This window comes from Calonectris borealis, chromosome 21 (assembly GCF_964195595.1).
Source record: "Calonectris borealis chromosome 21, bCalBor7.hap1.2, whole genome shotgun sequence".
NCBI classification, from domain to species: domain Eukaryota; kingdom Metazoa; phylum Chordata; class Aves; order Procellariiformes; family Procellariidae; genus Calonectris; species Calonectris borealis.
In genome coordinates this window covers 7,856,042-7,878,333 of record NC_134332.1, presented here as the reverse complement: position 1 = coordinate 7,878,333, position 22,292 = coordinate 7,856,042, and the positions used below count along the sequence as shown (strand labels likewise).

The following is a 22,292-nucleotide window of genomic DNA, read 5'->3' as shown; positions in this document are numbered from 1 at the left end:
GAAAACGCAAAGCCAAAAGGTTGACTGGCCCCCACAGCCTGCCATTGTCTCTGAATGATGTACTTATGGCAGCTTTGGGACCTACGCCAGCCAGGTGCCAAGTATTTCTTAACCTGTGCTGGATCAATACAGCTTGCACTGAAATAGAATGTCAAAGACCCGCAGCTCTTGCAGAACTGGATGCTAATATATTCAACTTGAGTATAAACTAACTGTTGGAGCACTCCAGCACAGATTATGTGTTTACCCAGCTCTCATTAAAATGTAGTATTTATAAATTCATTTCTGCAGTTACTATTTTGCAATTAATGTATGCCACTAATGCACGGACAACAACAGGACACCGTGAAATGCAGAGTACTAGTACTTCACGTGATAACTGCCTAAAAGAGAAAAGTCCGTGAAACTAATTCAAGTCATTTGCAGATAAAACTTAAGCATACATAATCCTGCCCCTTTTGGCCACAGGAACAGTTTACCTTCTGGGGTTGGATGCCGTGCAATGCTGTCGTGAAGCAAACACCTCCTGTATACCAAACTCTGACAGGATTGGTAGGTTAGAAAGCACCTGTGAAAGGACAAGCAGTTTTATCAAGAGGCTTGGGGTTTTATTGTTTTGTTTTGTGACCTGCTCCTATGCCCTGACTGGAGGCTGGGTTCTGTTCCCAATAGACCTTGCTTTCTGAGAGTAAGGGCAGTAATGAGCCACGTTAAACACGAAAATTAGTAATTTATTAATTCAGGTAGATGAAACTTCACAAGTGCACCCAATTACATATGGTCACAAAAATGAAAAAGGCCAAAAATCAATATACCATTGAAAAAAGTTTCATCATTGGCCAAAAAATTTTAGCATACAGTAGAAGAGGTGAAAAGCTTGAGGGTTACTGCACAGGGGAAGAACCACGGTGTCTTTAAGGCAATGCCTATCTAGCCAAACTAGCACGTAGTATCTGTTAAGCAAAGGTTTTTCTTTGTGACAGACTACTGACTTGCCAAATCTCCAGGGTCAATCACCATGTACCCGATACATCGATGCTGGAAGATTTCCTTTTCTAGATGTTCCAGAACTTGTCTGACTTCTCAGTGTGGCTGATGCCAATCGTTTTTTGTTAAATTACTTTGTTTTCAAATGCTGAAGTAGCTAGAACAAACCCTCCTTCATGTGCTGTTCCAAAGGATGACTTGTGCTTGATTTTCCCTTGCCTACTTTCTCCCTGCCCCCATCCTCCCCTGCTTGAAGAAAAAAGTTAGATGATCAAAAGCATTTTATTTTAAAAACTGTGTATTGATAAGAGAACCAAATCCAATCTACAATGCCCTTTCTCTCTCAAGGAAAAGGACAGGTAACAGCCAGCAAAAATTGCAATTAACTGCAGCATGGATAACATGCTTCATGACTTTTTATCCAACACTAGGAAGTGTTTTAGGTTAGCTATTTAAGTATGTTTAAATTATCCAGAGGAGGGCAAAAACTCTTTAAGAACCAATTACCTGAGCCAAATATGTCCATTGGAGCAGACTGCCTGTTTGCGATCAGTGAATGGCAGGATCTCTTTACACAAGCTGCAGTGCTCTGGAAAAGTCTGTTTGTTCATTTTCTTTAAGATATGCCCAATCAGCACCTGGGAATACACAGCAGTCAGCATTGTTTACAGCAAGACAGCTGCCTACTGAAAGGTGGAAACGTCTCTCAGGATATTGTGATTTCAGAATATGATACAGGATGCAAAGATCTATGCTCTTCATTGAATTCAAAGAAATAAAAGCATAGGAAACATAATACATTGATAAGTATTAATTTATTCTCATTCTACTGTCATCTCCTAAAGATTTCTGTCCCACAGTAAAGGGAAACAGAACTTAGCAGCAATAGTGTTATGTTAAGCTACTTGCAAATTTAAAAAGAATGAAAAAATTGGTATCACACCACTTTAGAGGATGCCACTGCAATGCTTTCACGTTCTCATGCCTATCACAATGGATGTGCTAAAAAAAAAAATCCCGTTCAGAAATTACCTGGATGCATGTCTTCAGCAGTCATCTTAGAGTATACATAATGTTTATAGTGGAACACTTATGTGATCAAATTTGTCTTTGACATTTCAATAGATATAAACCACATTCCAACGACCTTTAAAATGTGACAGCAAACTAAATAGATAATATAGAATTTTGAAGTCAGCTTTTAATCACTATAAAAAGAAGAATCTTGTTTACAGGATAAGAAAAGCAAGCTCTCAAACCTTCAATTCATAGTAATTGGATGCTAGAAAAACACAGCAGTTCTGCCGGAATACTTTCCTAGTGAATTACTGATGGACACACACACTGTGTGTCCTGCTTGCTTGTAAGTCCAGCAGAGAGACCACCACACCACATCAGTAATGGAAATGCGCGTCCTTCCTCTATCTTTCTGGATGCAATGTAAAGGTTTGTTTTTAGATTTAAGGACTTAGGTACTGAAAAGAACTGTTCTGTGCTCATACAAAGAGGTACAGAGACATTCTTGTCACCGAGTCTTAAGAGCCGGGAGGCTGATGGCAGTGTGTTCCCACTGAAGCTTCCTTTGTCTGATGTCTATATTCAGAAAACTTAATTGCCCAATGCAAGGTTTACTGATCACTTATTTCCTGCCACAAATGCTTACTCTACACATTGCAATAGTCAGGATACTGTCCTTGCAGTTATGCTTTTATTTTGGTAGGGAGTGTTGCAAGTTTGGGAAGAGTTCCTATCGTGGCCAAGCATTCAGTTTTGCTTATTTATTATAGTTCAATAAATGCAAGCATGCCTAAAGGTTCAGGCCATCTACGTTATAACAAAGACATTCAATCAGCTTGGTTAATTGAAAGTCCTGCATAAAGTTCTGAATCACTGGATTTAACTCATAAAACACAATCACTTTCTGAACCTCTGTAACTGATCTGTCCACTGAAGGCTCATGGAGCAATGACAAGACCTGATGTACCACCCGAACAGTCACAGTACTTTCAATTATAAATACTTTAAGAAGTGATACTGCAACTCTTAAAATTAGAACTGCAGATGTAACTGACTAAAGGAAACACCTCCTAAGTTTAGTTTTGTAGAGATGATAGATTAAATAAGCTTTGCCATGAAAACAAACATCCCTCTGAATCAGTATGTGTTCTAAACCCAGCAACACCAGTGGAATAACCGTGGTCCTCTCCCCTGTTCTGCAAAAACTCCAGCATGCTTATTCTTTACTGTACCTGATCCAAATTTCAACATCTGTATTTACATTCCCTCCTTCTCCATAATTTCAAGGAAGGACAACTTCATGCTCTATAGAAGCTGACTGGCAAGGATGACATGATTACAGTTCTCTTTCCCACCCCCAAAGTTGTATTTTCATTTAAGGATATGGAGGGGGGAGAAAGAAGTCACTTGTAACACCGAATCCCCAGAGCATAAAGGTGCACTTACTCGTGCCGTTCTGTCATCATAGCCATCATCGGACATTAAGAAGTCACAGACTCCTCTGGTGGGAATACTGGTGTTTTCTGTAATCCATGTGTGTAGATAAACTTCTCCCAACACCCGTTTCATGTGTTCTCGTGTCAAATGCATTTCTACTGCCTCAATTTGTGCCTGTATTTCAAGAAGCTTTTCTTCCATTGGCTCACGGCCTCCTATGTCACTTGACTGAGGAAGAGAATCATCTGCAGTGTCATCTATGTCCATACCTTTGCCTGTGTCACATAGGCTCTGCTTGCTGGCTTGTTTAGAAGTTCCTTCCTCTTGATCATCTTCAGTGCTGCCCATCCCAGGGGAATCCGATATCAAGATTTTTGCATCCTCATGTGAAGGTCTCCACATGACCTCTGAGGGAGCTTTCTGCATTGACTGGTACAAAATCCTCAGGAGAAATAGCTTAAACCGCCAGAAATAAGTAGAACCACAGCTCTCAATCTTTTTATCCAGTGCTTCCTGTAAGAATTGAGGAACATGCTTATCCTTCAAAATTTTCCAGCGTACAAGATCCGTCAAGTCCACTTGCCGGAAAAGGTTCTGAACAGAAGATTCCAAAAGCTGTGCAGCTGCCTCCTCGAAAGTCTTAAGAGTTACAAACTGAACTTGGTAGTTTTTGTTAACTGGGTGAAGACCATTAGTCATGCCCTCTGTCGTAATAACTGCTAAGTACGCACCACATGGGCTAACCGCTATTCCATGAGTCCTGACAGAGCCAAACACTTCTGAGAGCTTAATCACCTGGTGCTCAAACTTTAAAGCAACGTCTGTGAATATAGGAATCAACTGCCTTACCTTTCCATCACTGGAGCACGTATACACCGTGCCGTTCTGTTTGTCCGCAGTCATAGATACGATTGGCAAAGAATGAAGCCCTGTCACATGGGAATTATGGACGTTCAGACCTGCTTTGGATATCAACAGGAGACACCAAAACACATAAGCTCCTCTTGCAGCCACCACTAAGCTACAACTACATTTCTGGTAGGGGTGGTAAAGAGGAATACATTTGATACTATGCACTGGTAACTGGTCCATTTCTTGCCATAAGACAACGGGTTGTCTCAGCGTAAAGTAGCCTTTGACTGCTTTTAGATTGACAGGAAGGATCTTAACTGGTCCAAAAGCACTTCCTACAATAAGTCCACTCATCTTTCGGTTGTTATGTTCATATTCCCACCAAGACAACACACTTGGGGAATTTATTCCGGACTCTATGGTATTGCAAGAAGTAATCGATTCCTTACCCAGAAACGGAAGCTGAAATTGCCAAACTGCAATGTTACCGTTTTCAAAGAGTACTGCTAAAAGCACGCTACCGACATCCCGGCATTCGTTGTTGTGTTTAACCTGCTGAGTGGTGCAGATGCCCGACCACTCCATGCGCACTGGAGTCTGCATGCTGTGCCGCCGCTGAAATTCAGAGAAGTCTCCTAGTTCTCCCCGGGGAGTGTCAGCCTTAGAAAGCTTGTAACTGGCTTCGTACAAACGCTCCCCATAGATTTCTGTCAGGTCCACCAGCTGCACCCACTGTAGTCTGTTGAGGTTTGCGTGGATGGTCAATCGATTGTCCATGGTTAAAGCTGCAAGCAGGCACCTTCCATTCGCGTCGCAGCCCAGCGGTGACCAGCTGGAATACTTGAATCCTCGCATAGGCGGCAATGACTTCCCCTCGGGATTGAATACTCGATCTAGCATAAAAGTTTGACTAACCGTTGGATCCACTGAACTTGCAAACTTTTCCTTACATTCTGCTACCTCCTTTTTTGGACCAACCTAAAAGATAACAAAAAGAGCTTTTAAAACAACTGTAGAACTTTTTTTTTAGGAAGATTTTCCTGGAATTTATTTCCACTTGAAATACAGCATCCTCTATCACAACCTATACTACACTGTTCCAATGGTTAATCAACCTCACCCTTAAAGACTTAAGCTTCGTTGTTGGTCTGAATTTGTATAGTTTTGACTTTCAGCTATTGAATCTTTGTCTGCTGAACCAAAGCCTGTTTTCATACTTCTGTTCTCAAGTGTGTACTTAAAGGTACTTGGCATAACACTCAAACTGTAAAGCACTCAATATTTCAACTCAAGTTATTCCATAGTCTCAGCATTGTTTTGGAAAAAAATTTCAGATCCGCAACAACAGAAGTATTATTTAATACGATATTCACCCAGACTTGCTACCCCTCTGTGCTAAGGACTGTAAAAAGTCAAATGCCCCCCTGAAGCCCAAAACAGTCCCTGCTGCAAAAATCTTTCAGCTTAGGTAGCAAACCAAAAAAGATTTCTACTTAAAATTTTACTGAAATAATTGTCATCAAAGTACTGGAGCTCAAGCGATTCTTAGAAAAACAGCTAAACTTTAGAGTCCCTAAAATCCACTTGATACCTGAACATATCGCACCCTGACATTACTGGGCTATACGTGTTTCCCCTCCCCCGTGCTTTTAAACACATCAACGCATCAAATACAGAGCGCACTGCAGCAACCCCTGCCCTCCCCCCCGGGCAGGAGCAGCCCGGGGGGAGGCCACCCCCGGGGGCTCCCCCACCGCTCGGGGGGACACAGCGTGGCAGCGCCGGGGCGGCCCCTTCCGGGCCCCGCGGAGAGTGGGGGGCGGCCGGTACCCGCCGCCGCGGCCGGCTCACCTTGAGGAGACAGGCGGCGGAGGGCGCGGGCACGGCCGTGCGGTGGATGACCATCTCCTGCCCGCCGCTGTGGACGTCGCTGAGCTGCTCCAGGACGGCGATGCTGCGGGCCGTGCTCACCGACACCCGGTGGTCCTCCGACCAGGCCAGCGGCTCCAGCCCGCTGACGCCGTGCTGCAGCCGCACCGCCGGCTCCCGCCGCACCGCCGTCAGCCGGAACCCGGCGCTGGGCGCCGCCGCCGCCTCCTCGACGAGCGAGTCGAGCCCCAGCGGCGGCTCCTCCTCCCCCGCCGACAGCGAGGGGCTGCCCCCGCGCTCCGCCGCCGCCATCTTACCGCCGCCTCACGGGCCGCTCGGGCCGCAACGCGCATGCGCCGCCGCCGCCGCCGAAGCCCCCGGCCACCCCGGCTGGGGCTGCCCTGCCGCCGCCTGCGCCGCCCCGCGGGCCCGGAGGTGCGGGCAGCGCCGTACCGAGCCCCTGCAGTGGGGCGGCTGCGGCCGGGGGCCCCGGGCGAACGGCCGTTCCCATGGGGGGGCCGCCTCGGCGCCCCCTCCGCCTCCCCTCCGCCCTCGTGGGCTGGGACCGGCCCGAGGGGCGGCCCCGGGGCCCTGCGGGAGGCGGCGGGCCATGGCAGCGAGCGGCACGCTGCTCCTCAACCTCAGTACGGCGCCGCGGGGCCGCGGGCCCGGCGCCCCCAGCCGGGTAGGTGCGGCCGGGGGAGGCTGGGGACTGGACTGACTGGACCTGGCGGGGGGTGGGCACCGGCTGAGGGCTGGCCCGGGCGAACGTGGTCAGCGGGGCGCGGGGGGGGGGGGGTGTCAGCGTCTAAAAAGTTGATAAAATCGAGCCTTTGGCTTTTTCCCCCGAGACGGGGTTGAGACCGGCCCGGGGGCCTGGTGGCTCGGCTGGGAGACGGGCCCGGCCAGCTTGGGTGGTGGTTGTGGAGGGGGAAGACTCGTCAGGGAGTGAGCAGGGGCTGGCAGGTGCGAGATTCTCTGATCCCTTTAAAAATGGGCTGCGGCGGGATTGCTCTGCGCTTTCCTACGTTGTTAGCGGCTTTCGGCGTGTTGGGGGCTGACTGCTGAAGCTGCGGGTAACGCTCTTACGGGCCTCTGCATCACTTGGACACTTCTGAAGTGCTGCCAGGGAGGGCAAGTTTTCTTATATTTTAGGGAAAGCATCTAATTGTGGGAATGCTATGAGTTGCAGGAATAGGTGGTTTACTTTCATAAACTTGGAGAAAGAACAAGAATGGTTTAAATAGGTGTTTTCAGTTTTAAAATTATTGTTACAATAATTCTGGGATGTCTCAATTCTTATTATCAACTTTAAAATTTTTGTTAAAATATTGTTGAGAAGTATGTGAGAGTTAAGTGTTTGCCAGGATGTACTCCAATTATAATGCGTGCTTTGAGGTAGGGCAGCACCACTCTCATTTTTCTGATAGCGAATGTTGGTGGTAGGAGGCTGGTTTTTGGTTGGTTGCCAAAAATGTGAAGAAACAAGTGAAAAAAGTAATAGAGCTTGAAAACAATGTGCTTCATAGGAGGACAAAGAAAATCAGAGTGTGTAACTAGGAGTGGGGAAGAGAGAGAAAAAAGAGAGGCAAGATTGTGCTGGCGTTTCACACGTTTCAGGAGTTTTGCAATCATGTTAGAAAAACTAAGTTCATTGAAAAAGGGCTAGGGGACACTGAAGAGCTTTGGGGACAAAAGGAAGTTAAATTTAATTTTCTTCTTCACTCTTCCTGGAGGGATATAGGGAGAGCAAAAGTTTTTCTTAAGATGATTGGAAGACCAGTAAAATAAACTGATTGCTGCAGAAGAAGAAATAAAGAGCTCAGAAATGCTGAAAGTTGTCAGAAGCATAAGTTGGAGTGAAGTACAGGCCATCCCTCTTGCCCACAGAAAGAAGGAAGCCTACAGGGATGGCTTTAATGTAATCGTGAGATTTGCAGAGCTTTTGAGAGAGATTTTTAAAGCACGTTCTGCTCAGTTACTGGAGAAGCTAGATGAAATCCTTTAGAGATAAGCACTATATATGACTTTAGATTTCTATTTGCATTTCAGTAGTGTTCAGAGGTCTCAGTCATGGTGGTGAATCTGTTAGAGTAGGAACTGTCTAGCTGCAAAAATCAAACTTAGTTTCTTTAGTCATGAGATAGGGGGTTCCAAAAATAAGGGATCTATCCGTGGGTTGATGTTTGTGTTCAACACGATACCATGTTGTTAATTCTCAGTCATTAATGAATTCTTGTTATCTGGTTTGTTTGTTGACATTAAAGCAGTCTAACGCTGTGAAAAGAAAGCTCCAGTCACCACATGGAAACCCACCTTTGAAACGTAAACGTAAGCCGTCAATAAACACCTTCAAGAAATGTGCTACGGAAGCTGACATCAGGGAAAAGGGAAGTTCATCACAAAAATCTCTTCCTAAGAAGCAGTTGACTGACAACCGAAATGAAAGCCAGAAAAGCAAACCTTTCGTTAAGACATCCAGCCTATTTAGAAACAACCCTGATATCCCAGAAATTCACAGGTATTTTAGACAAATGGGAGGGAAAAATGCCTTGAAATTCAGTGTCTTGAATTCTTGCTGTTGCTTGGGCAAAGCAGCTGCTTGGTACATGTAGTTTCATTGCTGTTTACGTAGAATACTATTGTACAATTTTTAACCACACCGTGTGCTTTGTTTTGTTTTGGTTTGTTTCCCCTAACTCAGAAAAGCAGTACAGCAGGTGCAAGAAAATGTTTTCACTACAGATTCTTTTAGCCAGTTGGACCTCCATCCACATCTGGTGAGTGGCAGGAAGGCTGTGTGCCTTGAAACATGCTTTTTTGGGTGGGGGGCAGGTTAGAGAGCTGAGATGCACCTTTATTCATGGTGACTTGGACAGACTCGCCAGTACTTTGCCTGATTTTGTTGTAGTCTCTCAGCTCAGCATGCTGGCCAGTGTCCTGACCCATCCCCAAACACACTGTCCCAGCACCCTTCACTGTTTGCAATTGTAAGACCAAAAAAGCACAGAAAACTATTTGGGAGTGCAGTATTTTAACAAGTCTGATATTTCATGATGCCCCAGCAATGGTAATGGTGTAAGTCTGATTAACTAAGAAGTATTTTGAGGACCTGGGAACTTTTACATCCAGTTGCCCTAGACCACTAATGTAAAGAATAAGCATCAGTCTTCTGGTTTTTGCTCTATCTTTTATTACAAAAAGTAACAAAAGAAACAGTTTGACAATGAAACCTGTTTACTGCTCTTTATTATCTCTCTAGATATCCACAATAAACACTGTCCTAAAGATAAGCAGCATGACCAGGTAAGCAAATTCATATAAAAACTTTGCCCTTCATTACCCCTTAAAGTCAATCATCTATGATTGTTTCATTATATATAACTGGTTTGTGAAGACCACAGTACCTGTTAAGCTGTCCCATTTGCCATAGAGTTTGTTGTTTTCAAAATTTGGGATGAGAAATAACTTGTAAGTTACACAGCAAGTCAGTTATCACAGCTGAAGGTGGAACCTTGGAGTCCTGCCTTCTAATTTGGTACTTCAATCATAAAACAATCTTTTTTCAATTTATCACATCTAATGCCTATCTAGTGACTTTCCTTAGAAATCACCTCTACTGATGTAGCTACACAGCAGAGATGAATGCATGGAATTTGGCTGAACAGTTTTGAAACACTCACTGTGTGTTAAAACTTTAGGATTCTATCCTATGTTGCATTCGTATTTCCTAACCTGTTTTGTTTGTTACGCAGTGTTCAGAAGCAAACAATTCCTGTGCTCCTGCAAGGCAAAGATGCTCTAGTAAGATCTCAGACTGGTTCAGGTCAGTATTTAATTGTCAGCCTCCTTCCCTCAGGCATATTAAACTGGATCCCAAATACAGAACCAAAACCTCACGTTCCCAGTACAGCTCGTAAAAGTGACAGGCTGGGAAGCCCGGCAGGGACTGCCGTGACACAGACAGATGCTGTGCAAACTTGGGTAACCGCGCAGTGCTGGGACTGAATGTTGATGTGCAGCTGCCAGCCATTGCACGTGGGCGTATTCCAAGGCGCATGCTGGGGATGCGGATCCGGGAGCCAGCAGAGCTAAGCAGCACACGCTCTTACCGTACTTACGTGCTTGCTCTGCAGCAAACTACGTCTGGATGTCTCATTTCCTTGGGTGGGTGGGGATATTTATTTAGATAGACCTCAGTGGGATACCACCACCTCTCTTCTTTAATTTAACCCTTTGGTGATTGGTAACCCAATCTTCCGTTCTGGAAACTTTCTACTTAATTAAAACTTTTCCAGACTCTGACCTCAGTTTAAGCATGGCAGGAATGGTACTTTAATTTGCTGGAGTGCTGTAATTGCCACTTTTGGTTTTTGATGGAAAGTCTTCCAATTTTCTCCCCTTTAAAAAGGTAAAACTCTTGCCTACGGGATTCCACTTGTACAGTCTTTGCAAGGAATGGAATCCAAAATACAGGTAGGTGCCACAGAATTAAATATATTTGCTTTTGATATTAAGATTAATAGAAATAAAATCCAGCTCTTATCGTGCAGTCATCACTGTCTCTTCTTGATAAAAAGGTCAAGCAGTCTCTCTTCCCCTTTATTTGTACATGTGGCTTATGTGATCCTCCTGTACTGTCGAGATACAGATGATACAAGAACAATGTTACACATTTCCCATTAGTTCATTCAGTAGGCTAAATTGTAAATAGGCTAAATTGTCAAGTTTGGAGAAGGTAGAGTGCAGAAGCAGCAATGGTCTGGAAGCTGGGAGAACTGAAAACAAAGGTTACTGCCATGTCTTTAGGAGTAATAAGTTTCTAATCTTTGACATGGAGTGAGATTTGATAATTGCTCCCAATTTGGATCATCTGGTTGACCAGAAAATGCTGCTGCAGATCTGCCATCTCTTCTGTGTTTCAAGGAAAGAGATCATCCTGACTTTCCTTATGGGTTGAAATGTTTCCAACCCATCCTGGATTGCTACTTTCTGCAGTTACTACCTACAGATTGTTGCTGTGCATCAAACGTGAGAGTATTTCTGCAACTCAAAAATACAAGTGTGAAACACTATGTGTATGGAATAAAATGTTGGGTATGACTGTGAGCAGGTTTCCAAGCAGGAAAGAGAAGGCAATGCAGTATTGATACTTGAAAGACCTGATTTTTTTAAAAGCTGGGAGAGGGGAATACCCCAAACTGTTGTGTACAAACTTGTACTAAAATCCTTCAGAATTCACTTCATTGGCTAATAGCAGTTAGATGTGGAAGTGCTCTGTTTATCAGTGCTACATTCTTCTTAGTAGGCCTCTTGTCTTCTCTGTTTGCAGCGCAGTGATGGGCCTTATGCACTCATATTAGTCCCAACAAGAGAGGTAGGTGGCCTTTTTTCTTTCTGATTCTGTCTGAATCTGAGTGTTTGAACACTGGTTTTTAGTGTGTAGATGTGGGTCCACCAGGGACTGTCTTAGGACACATTGTCTGTCCTTTCTCTCGGATCTTCCCCTCACAGAAAGAGTGTTTGCTCTCTGGATGCATGTTGTCATTTTTGCTCAGTGCCATACCAAACTAAGAAAGAAGGAGTCTCTTAAGTTTTCCTCATGCAGTTGGAAATAATTGTGAAGACTGGAGAAACTCTCTAGCTCAGTGCATGGGAGGGGGAAGCTTGCCTAGTTCACACAGGGGGAAATCAGCTTTGCAAATGTGTAGGTTTATACAAACATTTCATTTTTAAAGCACTTTTTTCAAATCCATAAGTGAATGCTGAAGATGAGGCTTCCAAGAGTTGGTTTCTCCACTGAACTCTCTTCTATTTGATTTATATTATTTGCAATTGCAAAGGCAATTTCAGAGGAGGGTATCAACCTTTTTTTTTTTTTTGTATGTCAAATGATAATAACTTCCGTGTGGAGAATTGATTGCAGATATCTAGTTTGGGGCACAATATTTTATGCAACCTGCAGTGCAATATCTCAGCTCAGTTCCGTGAAAGGAGAAGGCTCTGAAGCTATTTAAATTTTTACAGCAGCAAACTTACTGCCTCTCTAGGATGCTGTATGAATACTAAGCATGTAGGAAACTGTTCATAAGCTTGTTTAAAGGGCTGCCATTGAGAATACTTATGAAGATAATTTGTAATTACAGTTCGTATTACTTTTACTTTGTATTGAAAGCAATGGCTTTTTTTGATTGCTTGGCAAATAATAGCATGTAGCATGTGTAGTCAAAGCATTTAAAATAGTTTTACTCTCATAACTAAGCCCTGCTCACATACTCATTCCATGAATGAATCAGGGTGGCACCATTGCCTTTCTTGGTCTTCATTGCCACGGCAGAAATGGCTGTCAGACAGCACATGAAACCCAACAGCTAAATGCTTCCTACTGACCAGACATTTAGGTTTGCAAGCTTTGTACATACCAGCTCCGTTCTGCTGACTGGGAGACGGAGAGGTAGAAAGACCCAGTGCTATCATCACTCTGTGGGTCTGGTGAGGGAATAATGTGCTCTGCCCTGACTGCCAGAAGTTAACTAACCTCTGGGCTGCATTTCCTTTTCATAGTGGTTTTCTTCCAGAAAATGTGCCATTTTCCCTTGTACTCTTCCAGTGGATCAAAATCTTCTGTGGCTTCAGCTTGTTTTCTCCCTGGGGCATTCACAGAAGCCAGCAGAAGTTTCTATTGTCCTGAGAGCTGGCTTGTGGAGCTGAACCAATAGAGAGGTTTTTGAACAGATCCAAATACAATAAAAGAAGGATTATGCAAGAGGATAAAATAATAAGCAGCTTCTAAAAGAAAAATTAAGGATGTATTTAGAATTCTGATGATATACATAACTAGATTAGCGTACAGATTTTTGAGCCTAAAGGTGCTTGTAGTCCATCTTTGTAGTCCAGGGACTTTTTCAGAGCTCACTTTCTTTTGTTGATTTCTATAGCTTGCGCTCCAAAGTTTTGATACAATGCAGAAACTACTTAAGGTAAGAATTCAATGCTCTGTGTTCTTATTCCTCGAGCCTCTTGCTGTAAGATGCTAAGCAACTTCAGTTCCTGTGAATTCAACTGGATGTTTAAGGAAATCCAGCATCTGGCAAGATAAATCTATTTGTCTAAGTGTGTGATTTCCCCGTGGCATGTTTTAAACGATTACATGAACAATTAAGTCATTAATTATGGCACCTTGGTTGCACATGTTTTCATAAACAGTAGCATAGTTGATTTTCACAACGTTTTGTTTTTAGAAGTACCTACCATTGTTTCCGTCTGAGTTATGAATGGAAACTCTCACAATGACAAGTACCGTTTTACTGAAACTGATACCAGACAGATGGGTTTCAGATGGGGAGTAGAACTTGGTGAACTGCTTTACCAATTGAATGGCTGGAGAAATTAGAAGGCTTTTAAAATCATTAAATGATAGTGCTTTCTTTTTAATTGAGGCAGAGTATCTTACCATGGGGCTAGAAGGTATCTAAATCATTTATCTGAACCATATTCCCACTTCCTCTTCTGTTTTTTTCCTTGAAATAAAAAGGCACTTTCCAAGTCTTTTTTAGTGCTGGAATTACCAAGTAATATTTTGTTGTGTCATACTGAGGTTTAAAGTACTTCAGTCTTCTTCCGTAGTAATTAGAAGTTATTATGAGTAGACTTTCGATGTCCTTCAAAGGATCAAGTCTGGACTGACCACCTTTAATTATTCTTTGTTACATATAATGTTTAGTAACCATCAAGCCCAGTGTAAACTGTCATAGTGACCCAAAGCAGAAGATTTAGATCGTGGTTACTGGACCTTGGAAGGGCTGGGCAACTGGAGGGTGTAATATGATTATGTAATTAGTGAGAGAGAAAAAGGCTAGTTGAGCTGCTCCTGACGCAATTACTCTAATGCCAACTGCTAGGTTATATTGCCCGGATCTTGCTTAGACATCTTCCTTATTTTAAACCTTAGAAAGAAACTCTTTTTGTAGAAACTATTTTGTTGGAGCATTTCTGGCAAGCAGCGACCCGTGCAAACTTAAGCCTATTTACCAATCTCACATTTGTGCAATGCTTACAAGCTGTTCTCTGCTTCTGTCCTGCATTTCCTCTCGAGTGAGGCAATGGCAGTACTGTGCTTTGATTATCTCCCCTGTAAATACTGGGCAATATTGGATTCAATGAAGGATTGGACCTCATTAAAGTAAGTGGCAAAAGCTCCTGCCAATATCAATGAGACTGACATTTAATGTTCACAGACGTGGTGACTGCCTGCATGTAGGTCTGTGTACTTAAGATTTTTCTTAAATTTTCCTTGGCCACAGGAAGATATTGCTTAAAGGCAAGATGAAGAAATAGTGTTGTAGCTTGTCTTTGAACATTTAGGCTACATGGGGAGAAGGAAAAAAAAATATTATTACGTGATTGGAAGTGGTGCAAAAATGATTGCATTTCTATCTTCCTAGACGATGTGGGAAGCAAGTTGCATGGCTAGAACTAAAGGTGCCATTGATACGTAGCTGTGGGTGAGAGAGTGCATGTAGACTGTATCTGTTAGATCAAATCAGATGCACACTGCTGTCATCCCCAGTCCTTTCTCTTTTTGCCAAGAAACATCATTTTTGGATTAGGCTCTGTCTCTTTATTAAGAAGAATCTATGTTGGTCTTGGTTTTCCTTTCTGTAGCCATTTGCCTGGATTGTGCCTGGAGTGCTAATGGGGGGAGAAAAGAGAAAATCGGAAAAAGCCAGGTAGGCAGCCGACTTCTTAAATTGTATTTTGGGTTCTTCTGCTCTACAGCGTTTTTATCTGTTACTCTTCTTTAGAGTGCTTTTCTTACTGGGAGAGAGGATTGTGAGTTTGGATCAAGCTGTGATCCCCCTGATCTTACACAGACACAGTGACTGGGTCAGCAGGAAGTATTCACTTCCCCCAGTTGGATCTATTTCTAAAATGTTGATGAGCCTTTTGAGAAGATGATCTCTTGTGTCAGTATCTTTTTTTCTCTTCTGACAAACACCTGTATTTGCTTACCACCGAGTGCCGTCTACAGTATTTGTTATGGGGGAAATTGCTTTCTGGAGAAGAGATTTCCTGGTGTTAAAAATCTCTTTCTTTTCTCTTTTCAAGAATTGAATTGTAAGCTGGTAATCCAAAATGGAATTTTCATTTCTCTATGTATAAGCATACACAAAAAGAAGTTTACTCTTGACAGTAAAAGAAGTACTCAATGAGAAAAGAATACCTAGCTTGAGCGTGTTAGATTTTTTTAATATTGTTAATATTTCTTTCCACCCTGTCCTTATCACTGAGTATGTCTCTGAGTATCAATGATGATCAAGGATAAAATTTAGCTGTGCAAGAAATTTCAATTTTAATCAGTGAGAAAGTACTGTCGCTGCTAATTTTACTATGGCCATGATTTTTTTCCTCTGGAGATTGCAGTTCCTCACTCTGGGTTCCTGTTCCAGGGTTACTGCTAACTTGTATGTTTTCCTTTCGTTTTGTTTTGTTTTCCTTTCGTTTTGTTTTGTTTTCCTTTCGTTTTGTTTTGTTTTCCTTTCGTTTTGTTTTGTTTTCCTTTCGTTTTGTTTTGTTTTCCTTTCGTTTTGTTTTCCTTTCCTTTCGTTTTGTTTTCCTTTCCTTTCGTTTTGTTTTCCTTTCCTTTCGTTTTGTTTTCCTTTCCTTTCGTTTTGTTTTCCTTTCCTTTCGTTTTGTTTTCCTTTCCTTTCGTTTTGTTTTCCTTTCCTTTCGTTTTGTTTTCCTTTCCTTTCGTTTTGTTTTCCTTTCCTTTCGTTTTGTTTTCCTTTCCTTTCGTTTTGTTTTCATTTTCTGTGGATTTTTTTTTGTTTGGTTGGTTGGTTTTTGGTTTTTTTTTTCATCTAAACAGATTGCGTAAAGGGATAAATATCCTCATTTCAACTCCTGGTCGCCTGGTGGATCACATCAAGTCCACAGAATGTATTCATTTCCGTCGCACTCAGTGGCTGATTATTGATGAAGCAGACAGGTAAACTTCCAAGTGTTTAGATATGGAAAATAATTATGATACCCTCTGCATCATAATTCACTAAATATTTTAAAAAAATAAGAGAGAGAGGGCGCATGTGATCTTAAACCATTCACGCTCAGTGGCCTCAGCCAAGCACCAGATGTCTGGGATTAGGAAGAAATGTCCCCTTTGGACAGATTATTGTACAATCATTCATTGCAGAGATTCTGTCGTTGTCTTCTGACATGTCTGACCCTGGCAAAAGTTGAAGATGGAACATGAAGCTAGATGGTCCAAAGATCTGATCAGCTCTAGCACTTCCCCTGTTCCTAATTGGCTTATGTAGCATTAAGACTTTCTCCTCATTCCGTCCTACAGCATCTTTCATCACATCTGTTTTTGTAGGATCCTGGACCTGGGCTTTGAGAAGGATGTAGCTGTGATACTCAATGCTTTAAATGCCGAGAGAGAGACACGTCAGAACGTCCTGCTCTCAGCCACTCTCACGGAAGGTAGGTTATAGACAGATGGTGTCTCTTTTAGCTGAATAATGCACAGGCAACTGCAAAATAGTTGGTTGAGTCTGATAATATTACAGCCCAATCTGAAGCCCTTTGCAGAAGTGGAATAATGCCTATTGATTTCTTTGGGCTTATGACACTTGTCCTTCGTTACTGGAATTTCTGTCAGTGTATATGCTTACATGGTCCTTACATATGTCTCACAAATTCCAGAGCAAAATCACCATGAACCTGGGAAGCACTGGTTTGTTTGTTTGCTTTACAAATATAGAATTAAGGCAAAAAGCTAGCGACAGGACAGCTGTTGTGTGATCTGCTCAGTATCGTACAAGAAGTCAGTTGCTGAGGCAGGAATTGAGCCAGGCCTCATGACTCCTGCAGATTTGATAGAGTGAAGATCTGTTGTTTTTATTTCCACACACACAGTTAAAAAAAACAGGACTGCCAAATGCTGTCTGTCTGGTCAAGACATTTATGTAATGTAAAATAGCACAGTTGGCTGAAGTAGTGATGCTTTTGGTGGAGTCCACAGCAACGAAGCCTGGCTAAGCCCTGAAAAGTGTAAAGTTTGTGGAGGTGTTCTGTCAGTGTCTGAAGCATGGCTCATTAGTTCCTTGCCCTTCACTGCTTTTCACTGGAATTGCATTAGTTGGGTTTTTTTATGTGAATATATCATGGCCCTCCCCAGCAGCACCCCAGGCTGGACCTCATGTATTTTTCGTTTTCTGTGATTTAGGAGTAACACGGCTGGCCGATATCAGTTTGAATGACCCCATCAGCATTTCCATAGCAGATGAAATCCAGAAGGCACTCAAACCAGCATCACAAACAGATAGACAAGCCAGTAGTTCATCAAACTCCATGGAGCAGGAAAACTTTGCTGTTCCGGAGAAGCTCAAGCAGTATGTCGTGATGGTCCCCAGCAAATTGAGGCTTGTCACGTTAGCAGCTTTTATCCTTGAGAAATGCAAGGTGAGACCTTGTTTGCATTTATATTATTAAGTAGTCCTTTGCCCTTTCCTGCTCCTTTATCTGTTACTCTGTCAAGGATAGCATGGATTAGATCTAGGGCTTTGAAGTGCATCTAATGTACAGGGAACCACAAGAGAGCTGAGGTGCTGTTGTATCTCTCATGCTGGCAGTGAGATAGCTGTGCAGCATGTACTCGTACTTTTTTTGTGGGCTTAATATTTGGTGTCAAACTCCGTAATCCTTTCCCGGATAATCGTATCTCCAGAAGTGGAAGCCATCTAGATCTTATAAAGATCAGGGAATTGGGAAAGGCTTGTGGAAATAGTCATGTGCAATTTTCTTGTTTTTCTTGCAGTTTGAAAAACACCACAAGATGATCATCTTTTTCTCCAGCTGTGAACAAGTGGAATTCCACTATGAGCTCCTTCTAAAGGTCCTTTCAGGAGGGCTAGAGACAGAACAACCTGAACGTTCATCTGTCTCCTCTGCACGCTTACAGTTTCTACGACTGCATGGCAACATGGAACAGGAAGTAAGCATTCTCAAAATGTTAGGATACACAGTTTTACTCCTTATTCCCTATGATTTATTATGTGGTTATTTTGGGGAGGAGGGCAGAAGAGAGGACAGAGAGTCATTTCACCTCTAGGGGCCTCACTCTTCCATCTGCTAATGAGAATAAGAATATTGTCCCACTTCTGGAAAGTACCTTGGTAGCTATATCTGAAAAACACAGCTGAAGAGGCAAGAGATGTTATTTCAGCAGGCTGAGGCAGCCATTCTGTATTCCCAGTGGGTGCACTTAAACCGTTTATGTATCCGTGGTTCTCTCTCATGCAGTCAAGACAAGCTTTTAATGCCAAAGGAAAACCTCATCCAAGCCCCAAAACATTACTACCCAATAAATTGCCCCCATTAGATGAGGATGGAGCAGTTTGGCTTTGGTTCTGAAGAACGGTGTCTTGACGGACTGCTCTTTTCCCTGGGATGGAATAATAGCAATATAGCAGTGATTACCTCAAAATAGGTCTGGGTTTTAGCCGGATAGGCCTGGCTGGTGAGATTGGAGCTTGCTACAAAGGGCTGAGAGGCCCGGAGAAGTGTGTCAAATGAACTGTCACTGCAGCATTTCTCTCAATAGCTGAGGGACCTCCCTTGAAAGTTCAGTCCCTGATCCTGCCCTGGGTCTGTGATGGAGAGAGTTCCCACTCTACTCTGAGCTGCACAGCAGAGATGGTAAATGAATAGAGCTCTTCTGATGAAGCAAGAGGTGAAGAGCCATTGTTTTTCTCACTCATTCCCATCCTGTGGAGACCAGAAACATGTGCTTTGCTGTCCCTGCAGTCTGGCCTTTCCTCAACCTGCCTGCCTGAGCGAGTGAGCAGGCCTGGTCTGGCCCAACTCTACCCTGACCAGCTGTTAAGCCAACAGAACACCACTAAGTAGCTGGCACCAGGGGAAGGGTTTTGCCTTTTTAGTACCCAGTGTGTAATTAGTGCTTGATGTCTTCAAATTAAGAGCATTAATGGAGCTAAATTGTGGATCCCATATGGTACTGCTGAGCACGGCTGCTGTCGTTGTCAACAAGATACAGCGTGCTCTCTTCTTTAATTTTTGTCAGCAGAGGGTTCAGTGTGTCGGCAAGGCCCAAGTTTCCCTTCTTTCCTAGAACAGTACCTCTAGCTGGGAGTCAAGTGTGTAAGGTTTCTTCTATATCATCCATATAACAGGACATTCGCTTAACTCCTAGCTAGAACTCTGAGGAGGAAGGCTTGAAACATGGAAACAAGGATATTTTGGAAGGAGGGAGCAAAAGGGACAGGAAGGAAACAGGTATGGTGTTTCTGAGGCCAGAGGCAGCCTGAGCTCTGAAAAGGGGAAGAGTAAATGGAATCAGATCAAGGGAGTGTGAGTGTGCGGTTGTTTCGCACAGCTAGGGAGAGGGAGTGTAGGTGGGTAGGTGGTGCGGGCAAGCGAAGACCAAATGCTACGGAGGCCTTCCCTTACTAGGGCTGAGAGATTGTCTTGTGTGATAGCAGATATCGTTGTGACGTAATATGGGTTGGAGAATCAGCTTCTGTTGCTTTTATCAAGGAAAAAAAACACGCCCCAAAGTAGTTAGTTAAACTAACTGGAGTGTGCTTAGGTGGGTTTTGGGACTGACAAAGCAGGAGGCTTTTGAAGGTAACTGAAGAGCTGTACTGGCGGGTTCTTGTAGTTCTGGGGCTCAATGGCTCAAAGACTGCTGGCGGGGTCATTTGGGATCTGGGGGCTGTGGACAGCCTTGCCCAGGAGCCTGAGCTCGTGTTAGAAGTGGGGGCTGCAGGATTCTGCTGGTGCAGACCAGCGATGAGGACAAGGTTGGGGAGCACCTGCCTCGGACACTTGTGGGAAGGAACGACCTCCATCCCAGTGTCAGCAGCCCTGTTGGTGGCCCTCACCAGTACGAGGCCTTGTGGGAAGGCCATGGGACCATGCCCTGGGAGCTCCGTGGCTTGGGCAGGGGTTTCTGGCCAAGGTCTCATCTCTCCTGCCCTGTTATTGAGGACTTATCCCACAACAGTTCACGTGAGCAACTGTGCAGCTGAGCATCCCTGATACTTAATAATTACACAGTCAGACCAGTGACTGTCTGCATGCCCCATTGGGCACATGATGAGGCTGATCTCTTGTGATGTGGCTATATCGCTGTGTCAACAAAATGGGCTTATCCTGCCCATCGTGTGACTGGACAGACAGCAGTTAAGATGTCCAGCTTTTTCTTGCATTCACAAAAGCCTGTGTTGCCCATAAAGTATGCCAGTGCTTCTGTTGCTGCTGTCTAATCTTTTGTGGATCCCGTCTCCATGTAAAACAGTTACTGCTTTTTGACATACACAGGCCATGCTTCTGTGCAAACTGTGGAGGTGTTGGCTGCTTTGATTTGATCAAATGCATTCAGGCTTGCCCCAGACACTGTGCCTTCCTACCTGGGACCACACCTGTATGCCATAGATTTTTTTTTTTTGCCATTTGCAGGAAGAATCTGACTGGAACTCGTAAAGTCAATTCCTTTGCTTTTGAAGCTGTACATGATATAGTGAGGCATAGTTGTTAAATTGTTACATTAGCTAATTTGCTTTATGTTTGATTGTAATGTGCATAAGCACTCTTTTCATTTTTCTGTTTCAATCCTCTAGGAAAGAACAGAGGTCTTCCAGGAGTTCCTAAAATCCAAGACTGGCATCTTGCTTTGCACTGTAAGTAACTTGGAATCCCTTTGCAGCTCCACGCTAATGGGCCTGTCTGATATCTAATGGTAGAACAGAGGATTTGGCACTGAGCTCTACTTCCAGCTCGCTGTCTGACCTTGAGGAAAGTCATCTCCTTTTTCTGCATCTCACATGTTAAATAAGGACTAGTGCCCTCTTTGCAAACTGTTACATGATCTTTTGCTGCAAGGTACCGTATACAGAAAAAGTGTATGTCTTATACAAGAGGCCTCTAAGTATTTTGCATGGACTTACATCTGGAAAAATCTGTTCATTTGAAGCTGGAACCTTGCTCTCTACATGCAGTCAGTAGAATGCAATCCTAATTTGTAGTATGCCCCATAACTGCCAGGTAAATTGGGTGTAATGTGATATTTCCCATCTTAATGACTACCCCAAGGTTAAAAACAAAAACCTGCAGGGATGGAAGGGAAGCCCAACCAGAGAATGGTGTCATTAGAAATGCACATGCTCTGCTGCTCTCCATGCTTTGCCCTTCAAGCTTCCTTCAAGGGTGCTGAGGGAGAAATTCTTGTCCTCTACTGAAGTTTGCTGGCACCCTTGTGTTGTGGTGGCACCTTCCGCTTCTCGTTTCTGACCTGTCGGTGCCACAGCTAGCCTGCTGCAGTGGTGCAGAAGGCTGCACGATTTGCTCTCTAATAGTGGCAGCTGTTGATCTGAAAATGTGTGAATCTTGGCGATTTCTACCCACTGCAAACTTGTAAATTACAGCGATCGGGAGTAATTAGAGCTGAGAAACCCTCTCCAGCTCTGAAACGACTCCCGTTCTTGCAGCACATTATTCTTAAAGGAAACTAGTTGCATTTTTTTTCAGAGAGTGGGGGCTGAATTTTATCTTATTTTTATGCCTGCTGTTCAAACTAGGGCTGCCATATATATAGGAGTTTGATTTAGCGTTGCCAAATTATATATTGTATTGCCTGTAAAATTGTACTTGTTACACGCTAGTCTTGGTCCTGCTTGTGTGTACAACCTTTCAATGATTTGATCAAGGTCAAAATGCATCTTTGCAATGCATAGATGTAACTATAACTTGGTTTCCCTGTATGTGGAGGTAATACTTAAGTGTCTCAGCTGAGGAGGATAGCAAAGCTTAAATCATTCAGTGGTGTAGATTAAGTGTTTTGAAGATAAAGTGTTTGGTGAATTCTGAATAATAAATAGCTAAAATTTGTTATCCTTCATGCACGTGCTGTCTAGAACTGAGAAATTTCAGGGACATGTCTTGTTACTGAAATTTCAGTTTAATAAGTTTGGAAAGACAGTGAATGCTCAGTTTTAGACAAAGAGAAAACAATCATTGCAATCACTGGGATATCAGTTTCTGGGTAACACTGTTCGAAGGGGAAATGCAGCCTGTGGCAGGAAAAATCTGCCAGGAAATGTACCGTTGTT

At 43.3% G+C, this 22,292-nt stretch overlaps 2 protein-coding genes across 8 annotated transcripts in view; one reads left to right on the top strand and one right to left on the bottom strand.

Moving 5' to 3' along the window:
• Window positions 1–2,802: 2,802 nt before the first annotated feature.
• Window positions 2,803–5,892, bottom strand: GTF3C4 (general transcription factor IIIC subunit 4). Its single transcript, XM_075171006.1, has 3 exons — window positions 5,857–5,892; window positions 3,451–5,271; window positions 2,803–2,811 (listed from the first exon to the last, which is right to left on the bottom strand). Exons 1-3 carry the CDS (start codon window positions 5,890–5,892, stop codon window positions 2,803–2,805), a joined length of 1,866 nt encoding a protein of 621 aa, XP_075027107.1.
• Window positions 5,893–6,144: 252 nt separating this feature from the next.
• DDX31 (DEAD-box helicase 31) overlaps window positions 6,145–22,292 on the top strand; it is a 51,083-nt gene continuing 34,935 nt past the window's right edge. Inside the window, exons 1-14 of one of the 7 annotated variants that reach the window (XM_075170609.1) lie at window positions 6,145–6,847; window positions 8,430–8,683; window positions 8,867–8,942; window positions 9,425–9,468; window positions 9,918–9,988; window positions 10,574–10,638; window positions 11,495–11,539; window positions 13,101–13,142; window positions 14,827–14,891; window positions 16,031–16,150; window positions 16,538–16,644; window positions 17,390–17,625; window positions 17,981–18,157; window positions 20,805–20,864. In XM_075170609.1, coding sequence (XP_075026710.1) covers window positions 6,191–6,847; window positions 8,430–8,683; window positions 8,867–8,942; window positions 9,425–9,468; window positions 9,918–9,988; window positions 10,574–10,638; window positions 11,495–11,539; window positions 13,101–13,142; window positions 14,827–14,891; window positions 16,031–16,150; window positions 16,538–16,644; window positions 17,390–17,625; window positions 17,981–18,157; window positions 20,805–20,864 — 2,019 coding nt within the window. In that variant the 5' untranslated portion in view covers window positions 6,145–6,190. Of the gene's footprint in view, window positions 6,848–8,429; window positions 8,684–8,866; window positions 8,943–9,424; window positions 9,469–9,917; window positions 9,989–10,573; window positions 10,639–11,494; window positions 11,540–13,100; window positions 13,143–14,826; window positions 14,892–16,030; window positions 16,151–16,510; window positions 16,645–17,389; window positions 17,626–17,980; window positions 18,158–20,804; window positions 20,865–22,292 lie in introns of all 7 variants that reach the window. The other 6 variants (XM_075170612.1, XM_075170611.1, XM_075170616.1 and 3 more) reach the window with 6 other exon arrangements.

Coding starts and splice junctions, on each gene's coding strand:
- GTF3C4 (XM_075171006.1), bottom strand. CDS start 5,892: ATGTTCAGGTATCAAGTGGATTTTAGGGACTCTAAA. Junction 5,272..5,856: donor TGGATTTTAGGGACTCTAAA/GTTTAGCTGTTT, acceptor GTTATCTTTTAG/GTTGGTCCAAAAAAGGAGGT.